This window comes from Otolemur garnettii, unplaced genomic scaffold (genome assembly GCF_000181295.1).
Source record: "Otolemur garnettii isolate 467f Iridium unplaced genomic scaffold, OtoGar3 scaffold00035, whole genome shotgun sequence".
Taxonomy (NCBI): domain Eukaryota; kingdom Metazoa; phylum Chordata; class Mammalia; order Primates; family Galagidae; genus Otolemur; species Otolemur garnettii.
The window spans coordinates 1,152,075-1,161,702 of NW_003852430.1; the positions used below are offsets into that span (position 1 = coordinate 1,152,075).

A 9,628-nucleotide genomic window follows, 5' to 3' on the forward strand; every position below is an offset into this window, starting at 1 on the left:
AGGCGCCTGTGGTCCCAGCTACTTGGGAGGCGGAGGCAGGAGACTCGCTTGAGCCCAGGAGTTGGAGGTTGCTGTGAGCTGTAATGCCACGGCACTGTACCCAGGGGGACAGCTTGAGGCTCTGTCTTAAAAAAAAAAAAGTAAAGACTTCACATGACAGAGGGCAGAGAATGGCCAGAGAGTATGATCATTAGTTACCTCCAGCCCTTTGATAAGGTCAGAAATCCTGTTTATGAGGGCTCCTTCCTCATGGATTAATCACTGCGTAAACGTCCCACCTCTTATTGCTAGTACATTGTCAATTAAGTTGCAACTTATGAATTTGGAGGGGCATTCAGGCTGTGGCAGTCTCAAAAGGTGGTCCCAGCCCCCATGCTGAGTCTTTGCTAAAGAAAACACAATGCTACCATACTGCAAAATGCACTTCCTCCCAACCACCATTGTCAAGTAATTTTCCACTCACTTCCTCCATAATTTTTTCATTTTTCCCAAGTCCTCTAGCCCTTCTGAGATCAGGTGAGGTTGGGTCCATTCAGGGTAGTATGGCCATAGATGCTGAGTCCTTCTCTGTCTTCCCTTTTTCACTTCCTTAGAGCCCCTTTTAGCTAACTCTCTGTTCTCCCTCTAAAATGCCTAGTTACCTTTGTCTTAGTTGGAGTTGAACACAGTTTGTACTGGAGTTTCTCTTCCTTACTGCAGTAGTCTAAATAAAATCCGCCTTGCTGTCTTTAACAAGCGACTGGTGCTGGTTCTTTGGGACAAGAACAGCCTGGAATTTCTACCAATGACCTCAGCCCTCACACCTGCAGGCCAGGAGCCAATGGGACCATACTAGGACCAATAGCAGGATCCATGTGGGCTCCCTGGCAGAGATCTGGCAACTGTTTGCCACCATGGAAGAGCTGACTATCAAGAGGCAACTGAACGCAGTTCACTGCAATACCCCTCTCATAACCTAATCATCTCCCAAAGGTCCTACCTCTTAATATTTTCACCATGGAGGGTAGGTTTCAACACAAAAGTTTTCAGGGGACACAAACGTTCAAACCATACATTCAGATCATAGCATGATTAAACAATTTTGCCCACTCTGTCCAGACCCTGGTAATGAAACATCATTTACTTTACATATATAGTATATAAATATACAGTCTATATGAAGGGTGTATGAATTTGAATATTTTAGATACTTCATGTTTTTGGAATCATACAGTATTTGTCCTTATGTGATTGCTTTATTTTACTTAATATAATGTCCTCAAGATTCATCCGCAGCATGTCACAAGATTTCCTTCCTTTTTCAGGCCACACAGTATTCCACTGTATGTGGATACTACATCTTGTTTACCCATTCATCCATCAGTGGACATTTGGGTTGCTTCTACCTCTTGGCTATTGTGAATAATGCTACTACGAACACAGGTGTGCTGGTATCTCTTTAACAATTTTCAATTGTTTTAGATTTATATCCCGAAGTGGGATTGCTGCTAAGTCTATTGTTAACTTTTCAAGGAACCACTATACTTTTTCCCAAAAATGATGTGCATTTTATTCACTAGTGAATACCCTATACTTAATACAATGCCCAGGCATAAAATAGATCCCCAAATATCTCTTGAATGCAGAAACAATAACAGAAGGGATGTGGGGGTAATGAAATGGCAGATTTGGCCTTTCTTGGTTAAGGCCTGGTCACAATCATTAGAAACATTGATCCTATGCTTTGAGGCTGAGACAGAATAAAACACAAGGACAAAACCCAAAACATTCACTGCTTTCACACAAGGATCTTTTTATTAAAGTCCTCAGTTTCTTTGCCTTTTATTCACCTTGTTATCTACCCCTTTTATCTGTTCAATTTTCATATTCCTCCTAAAATTGGGGCAGGACACCTCAGTGTGTGCAGAGTGGCCCAGCACACACCAGGAAGCCATGCTTAGTCCTCAACCTCTCCCTCTGTGCTCTCTTACAGCGCCTCTTCTGGGTCAGGCTTGTTTTCCAGAAGGTGCTGGAGGGAGCGCAGATGCCATCCACAGCCTCATGGAAGGTGTGCCCCATGGTAGGTCTACCCATCCTGGAGAACTCTGCCACAGGCACAGAGTCACCAGGGAGGCCAGGCAATTTCATGGGGGTGGCTTCCTTCTAAAGATATGGGGTCAGCTCTTCACGGATGTACTAACATGTCTCCTAAGACAAACAGCAGGCTTGCCTCCAACTCTTGGGGAGACATCTGCCCACTTGGAGGTCCTGCCAAGGATGGAACAATATGGGGAGAGCCCTGGTCCTAATGGACTCTTTTAAGAGAGCAGGCGTCCATGGCTCTGTGAGCAGAGAACAGACAACCCACTTGGGTCCCCCAGGCATAGAGATGAGTTGATTCAGTTCCACCTGCATGGCCTGCAAGAAAGCCACCTCACTCTCAGCCACAGCAGAGAAGAAATGGCTCCCCTTTGCAGGACAACTTATGCAAGAAGTTGTAGCCTCTCCTGAGCTTGACGAACAGAGCACACTTTGGGGGTTGCGGATGCCTTTGGGCTGAGTTGGGTACAGTGATGTTTGTTGCATGTGCCTTTCCCAATAAAGTCAAAGAAATTCCGCCCCAGGTAAGTGTGGCACAGGAAGCTCAGGGTTGAGTTAGTTGGTGAATATCAAGCCTTCCATTATGAACTGGCACTTGCATCCACATAACCATGTGCAAATACCTTCGACATTTTCTCACAGATTCAGGCAGCAACCCAAGAGCCAGGATGAAGCAGACGAAGACTCCTTCTAAAGGACTCTTCATCTTTCTTGGTCTTCTGACTCTCTTCACCAAACACACATATTGGCAAAATTTTACAGGAAGTCCCTGCCCATACACTAAAATCAAGGAGTACCCTGAAAAACCAAGTCAGTTTTACTTGCCCTGATTATCTATCTGGTGCTCTCACAGGGCACATAAGGATATAAAGAGCTATCTTTCTTCTCTTTTCTTTCCTTTTTTTTTTTCTTCGACAAAAAGATAAGATCTCTTTCGACTTTGGACTCCTGACTTTTAGTTAAAAATTTCCCTCAGGATTTATTTTTTGTTTCATCAATTTTTTTCTTTAAGATAGAGGTCTTGTTTTTTTCTGCCTGTGGATGCTGCCGAGGAAGCATCATTAACATCTCTATTCCCACCACTGTCATGTCTAAGTTAGAGTCTCCTAAAGAGCCCAAACAACTGTGGAAGCTATTCATTGGAGGGTTGAGCTTTGAAATGACTAATGAGAGGCTGAGGAGCCATTGTGAGCAATGGGGAACACTCACAGAGTGCGTGGTAATGAGAGATCCAAACACCAAGTGCTCCAGAGGCTTTGGGTTTGTCACATACGCCACCGTGGAGAAGGTGGATGCAGCCATGAATGCAAGACCATGCAAAGTGGATGGAAGAGCTGTGGAACCAGAGAGAGCTATTTCCAGAAAAGATTCTCAAAGACCTGGTGCCTACTTAACTGTGAAAAAGATCTTTGCTGGTGGCATTAAAGAGGATACTGAAGAATATCACTTAAGAGACTACTTGAATAGTATAGGAAAATTGAAGTGATTGAAATCATGACTGATCAAGGCAGTGGCAAGAAAAGAGGCTTTGCTTTTGTTATGTTTGATGACCATGATTCTGTGGATAAGATTGATATTCAGAAATACCATACTGTGAATGGCCACAACTGTGAAGTAAGGAAAGCCCTATCAAAGCAAGAGATGGCTAGTGCTTCATCCAGCCAAAGAGGTCGAAGTGGTTCTGGAAACTTTGGTGGGGGGTGTGGAGGTGTTTTGGGTGGAAATGACAACTTTGGCCATGGAGGAAACTTCAGTGGTCATGGTGGCTTTGGTGGCAGCCATGGTGGTGGTGGATATGGTGGCAGTGGGGGTGGCTATAATGGATTTGGTAATGATGAAAGTAATTTTGGAGGTGGTGGAAGTTACAATGATTTTGGCAATTACAACAATCAGTCATCAAATTTTGGACCTATAAAGGGAGGAAATTTTGGAAGCAGAAGCTCTGGCCCTTACGGTGTTGGCAGCCAATACTTTGCCAAACTATGAAATCAAGGGGGCTATGGTGGTTCCAGTAGCAGCAGTAGCTATGGCAGTGGCAGAAGGTTTTAATTATTCCCAGGAAACAAAGCTTAGCAGGAGAGGAGAGCCAGAGAAGTGACAGGGAAGCTACAGGTTACAACAGATTTGTGAACTCAGCCAAGCACAGTGGTGTCAGGGCCTAGCTGCTACAAAGAAGACATGTTTTAGACAATACTCATGTGTATGGGCAAAAAACTTGAGGACTGTATTTGTGACTAATTGTATAACAGGTTATTTTAGTTTCTGTTCTGTGGAAAGTGTAAAGCATTCCAACAAAGGGTTTTAATGAGAGTCCAGGCTCGAGTTTGAATAAAGGCTCTTTTGCTATTGCATCAGACTTGGCTCCTTGGTGGTCTGTGGGGACTTCCTGATCTGGGCATAACATTTGGGGGGGCTCATCCAGGATCCCCAAGACCCCCCCCCCCACAAGGACCCACTCCAGAGAGCTCAGAAGGGTAAGTGTACCAGTACCAGTGTGTATGTGTGTGTCTCTGTGTGGGCCCATGGGAGAATCTGGTTGATCTGATTGAGCCAGCGTGAGGTCAAGGCAGATGCTCTGGAGGCTTGCTGGCGGGGATAGTGGAAGACTTTCTGGCCCCTTCTGTAAAGGACTTGACCCCTCCAGACTGGGACATGGAATCCCCAGGACTCGGTGCAGACTCAATCCATCTGGTGTTTTTGAGTGGACGTGGCAGGTCTCTCCCACAAAACAGCAGGTAGCCATCGTCCCACTTTCAGTTTTGTCTCCACAGATTGTCAGTGTGGTGTGTGTTCAGTGTAGTGTGTGCCCTGTGTTTCGTGTTTGTGCTAATTTGATTAACTAGTATGGAGCGACTCTGACGAACAACATGGGACAAACTCAGACAACCCCCCTCTCCCTCTTTCTCAATCACTTCAAAGACTTTGAAGAGCTCAGAGCTTAGGTCTCATAGTCAGAAAAGATAAACTAATCATTTTTTGCAGGAACAGGTGGCCAACCTTCAACGTCAGATGGCCTATAGAAGGAACCTTTCACTTCCCCACCATCTTAAGGGTTAAAGACATTGTGTTCTGGCCACATACTGGCCATCTTGATCAAGTCCCTTATATAGCCACTTGGCAGGACCTGGTGGAAAGCCCCCCATCATGGCTGCAAGCAGGGTGGATTAAGGCAACCCTGCCAGCACCACTGGTGAGACCAGATGTGGTACTCACAGTCTGTGAGGAGTCCTCTGCAGAAACTACTCAGACCCTTTGCACCACTTCATTTTGTTTTTCAGGAAGATGTGAATCAAAAATCCCTCCTGACACCATTTCCCCCAGGGGAAGTGGAGGTAGCGGGAAACTTAAGCAAAAGAAGTAAATAGAAGACTCATCATGAATAACCCCCTACCATTTTGCCACTAGTAAATCATGTAATTAGAAAATGCAAAACCTCACACTCTCCTGATTAACCTTTTAGATTCTATCCCTTTACCCATCAGTCAGAAGCTGTTACAGGTGTTATCCACCAAAGAAAAATCCAGCTGGAAATCTAGAAGAAGCTGTCCTGGGCAAGGATGGCAAATAGATGCTGCTTTCCCATTAACTCGCCCTATATGGGACTTTAACACTACTGAAGGTAAGGAGAGGCTCCCGGTCTACCACCAGACTCTTATGAGGGGCCTCCGGAAAGCAGCTTAAAAGTCGACTAATTTGGGGTACTGTGCCTCAGCCAAGAAGGCCCAAATCTGTCAACAAACTGTAAGTTACTTGAGGTACATGCTAAAAGATGGACAAAGGCGGCTCTCGCAGGCTGAAAATACTGACCCCCACCTCGCCCTGAGAGGTCTGGGAGTTCCTTGGAGCCACTGGCTTCTGTAGACTTTAGATTCTAGGGTTTGCAGGAATTGCCAAACCACTATATGGAGCAACCAAAAAAGGGCAGCCCTTCCACTGGACAGGGGAGAAAGAGAATGCCTTCCAGGCACTCAAAGTGGCGTTACTGTCCTCTCCTGCACTAGGGCTCCCAGACATTACAAAACCCTTCCAACTATATGTGGATGAGCACAAAGGGATAGCCAAGAGGGTGCTGACCCAGAGGATAAGATCTTGGGATTGACCAGTAGCCTATCTGTCTAAGAAACTGGACCCAGTGGTGGCGAGATGGTCCCCGTGCCTGTGCATAATCACAGTCACCACCTTGCTCGTCAAGGACACAGACAAACTCACACTGGGACAAGAGCTACTGGTCATGACGCCCCATGCTATAGTAGGAGTCCTGAAACAGCCACCTGATCAAAAGATAAATAATGCCTACCTCACCCATTACCAGAGCCTTTTATTAAATCCTCCCCCTTTTGAAATCATGTTCGGGCACCACCACCACCCCCATTATTCCTAACCTGAAAGCTGATCTATTAGAATCTGAAATTGACTCTGATTTCCTTTTCTCCCTACGATGCTATCAACGCGTGCAGAAAGAGAACTGGGACAGTCTCAAAGCTCTGTACGAGGCCAGCCCCACTCCCAACCTCACGCGTATCGCCTGGGTGATTGGGTGTATATAAAACGGCACCATCGTGAGACCCTAGAACCCCAGTGGAAAGGACCCTACATCATGATCCTCACAACACCCACCGCCATCAAGGTAGATGGTATCGCCTCCTGGATACATCACACCCATGCCCAGCTTGCAGATCCTTTTGCGATCCAAGAAGACTGCCTTCTACAATGGAAAATCCAGCATGACAAAGACAATTTCCTAAAACTAAAACTCAAGTGCTCCTCATGGCAAGCTTGATGCTACTAACTGTATGTGCTGTCCTCCCCAGCCCCCATAAGCCAGTCAACATTACTTGGCAGATTCTTAAAGAATCTCTAACTTCCCTGTCAAAAATAGTATTTCAAAATAAGAGAGGACTAGACTTATTATTCTTGCAACAAGAGGGATTGTGTGCCACCTTAGGAGAAGAATGCTGTTTCTATGTTGATCATTCCAAGGTAGTCAAAGAGCCAATGGCACTGGTCAGAGAAGGGCTACAGAAATGGAGACTAGAAAGAGAACAATCACAAAGCTAGTATGAGTCCCCCTTTAGCTGCTCCCTATGGCTAACAACCTTAATATCTGCCCCAGATGGACTTTTAATAATACTCCTTTTGCTCATAACTATCAGTCCCTGTGTTGTCAAGAGGCTCCTTTCCTTCATAAGAAAATGGATAGGAGCAGTGCAGCTTCTAGTCCTAAGAAGCCAGTACAGCCCCCTACCAACCAATGACATAGAGTTGACTTCGGCCCCATGATTGGGTCCTAAGAGTGACAAGTCAAAGGGGGAAATGAGAGGACAAGAGTAACTCCATTTTGAGATCTGCAGTCAGTTCAGCCCCACTCCCAGTCCCCAGCCGCTCCAGGCCCCAACCATCCCCAACCCACAAAACCTCAAACACCTGTACCCCTAGCTACAGCCAATCAGGTCTCGGCAGGAAAAACCCCAACTCCCCAGCAAACCGTCCAGTCCCAGCTTAGCCAATAGGCTAGTACAAGAAGTAGGTCAGCCAACCCCATGCCTCCAGAGTGAAAACCACCCACCCCTCTTATAACCTCAATAAAAACCCCTGAAACTCAGGGGTTGGGGCTCTCAGCTCAGACCCGCTGCGTTGGGACCCCTGAGAGTCAGGCTGGAGCTTGAATAAAGACTCTTTTGCTGTTGCATCGGACTTGGATCCCTGTGGTCTGTGGGAACTTCACGATCTGGGCATAACAATATCGTGATGTGGTTTGGGGCTGTTCTTTCTGAAAAAGCTGGTGTCTGTCCTAAACAGGATTAGGAGTAAAAGATGTGTTCATATCCTAGCTCTATGGGCTGTGTGACCTTAGGAAAGTTACCTTCCTTCTCTGTTTCAAATGTTCTTCTTATGAAACTAAGGCCCTTTGCTGCTCTAACATCCTCAGGTTGCTTTAAAAGGCCAGATCTCATAGGATGTCAGCTAAGATGGCTATAACCCGGCATCTTAGAGATTGTTTTAAAGGTGGTAAAACACATACAACATGGTAAATATTATGAACGCAACAATGCATTCCACAAATATTTATTGAGCCCTTTTTATGTACTAGGAATTATGATCAGCACAGGAGAGAAAGTGAGATAGCCATTACAGATCCTAAATTGCATGTGGGTTATTGGATCAGCAGCTTGAAAAAAGGATGCAGGGCACCTTTGCCATTTCTTTGTAGGTAGCAGCTACCTAGGAAGCTGGAAGTCTGTGCTTACTATTAGCTGCAGATTCTTGACTTGGGCAGGACTTGGCACTTAAATGATTTACACAAATCCTTTCATGTAGTAATTAAACACATTTTCTAAAACTCTATCTGGGTGGGAAAGAGTTTATTAGTCACGGCCACAATCTAGGGGCATACTGTCGTCTCTTCACAATAGTATACTCCCTGTTCACCTACCTGGAAAAGGACTCTATTACTAAACTTTCTGGCATCTTCCACTTGAAAATTACAACTGAGACAACCAGGGATCAACAGGAAGTGTGTTTCTGTTCTATTTCCTTTGCCTTCTGATTTCCTTTGATGTAAGACATCATCGTAATCGTTGTTAGCAATATCTCCTTCTAACCATGTCCACAACTCTGTGTCAGTGAGTCTGTGCGCCTCTTTAGCTATTATTCTCTTGGCTTACCGTCTTAGATGGCCATCTTTTCACAAAGCCAGTTCAACTTCCTCTAAACAGTTCTAGACCCGTCTCAGTGGACCCCCATGAGGAGAGGTGGAGAGCAAGAGGGGTTCACCACTGATCTTCTCCCCACCCCCTTGTCTACCTGTGATGAGTCCTGTGCTGCCAGCAAGACACTTTCTATGATTACTTGCTTGGTAAAAAAGAGGGGGGTGTGCCTGTGGCTCAAAGGAGTAGGGCCCCATATGCTGGAAGTGGTGAGTTTAAACCCAGCCCTGGCCAAAAAAAAAAAAAAAAAAAAAAAAGAGGGAGGAAATGAGGGCTTCCTGCTTCAGGGATTCCCCCTGCCACACACACACACCCTCCACGTTTAACAAAAAAATAAAGAAGAGAAGAGGATGAAGACAGTTTATTTTTCCCACTTGAGTTTGAAGTTCCTCTCACAGTACCTAGTCCCCAGATCACCTTTACTAGCCACTGTCATCGCTCCCTTCTCCCAAGGCTGCTCTCCACCTTGGAAGGTCCCCTCCCTCCCGTGGTTTTTAAAGGGAAAGGTGTTTTATTAAACATGAAGCCCTCGTTTGTCAAGGACATCTGGCAAGGCCCAGACCAAATGAGGACTGACCCTAACATCCCGCTTCCCTGCCGCCCTCGTTCTCACGGGAAAAGCTTTTCTGTTCTCTGAACTTGAATTTGGAGTTCAGGAAGGAGGCAAGTTGCTGTTCCTGCCCCCATATAGGACACTGTGAGCCAGGGGTCTGCGAGGTGTGTACCCCCATGCCACGCATATCCCGGATCCCCGGCTGCCCGGCCGCCGCACAAACCCACAGACACGCAGACTTGCAGCCCCGCGCCCGCAGGAGCCGGGGCAGACCCAGCGCGTCCCACCG

General features: G+C 46.1%; 1 protein-coding gene and 1 pseudogene across 2 annotated transcripts in view; one reads left to right on the forward strand and one right to left on the reverse strand.

Moving 5' to 3' along the window:
• Positions 1-2,058, reverse strand: part of MCM3 (minichromosome maintenance complex component 3) — a 28,956-nt gene extending 26,898 nt beyond the window's left edge. Inside the window, exon 1 of the mRNA XM_012805043.2 lies at positions 1,924-2,058. Within this exon, the coding sequence (XP_012660497.2) occupies positions 1,924-2,058 (135 nt within the window). The remainder of the gene's footprint in view (positions 1-1,923) is intronic.
• Positions 2,059-3,166: 1,108 nt separating this feature from the next.
• Positions 3,167-4,383, forward strand: LOC100948719 (annotated as a pseudogene). Its single transcript, XR_002773367.1, has one exon. The product of XR_002773367.1 is annotated as a heterogeneous nuclear ribonucleoprotein A1-like (transcript).
• Positions 4,384-9,628: the final 5,245 nt, after the last annotated feature.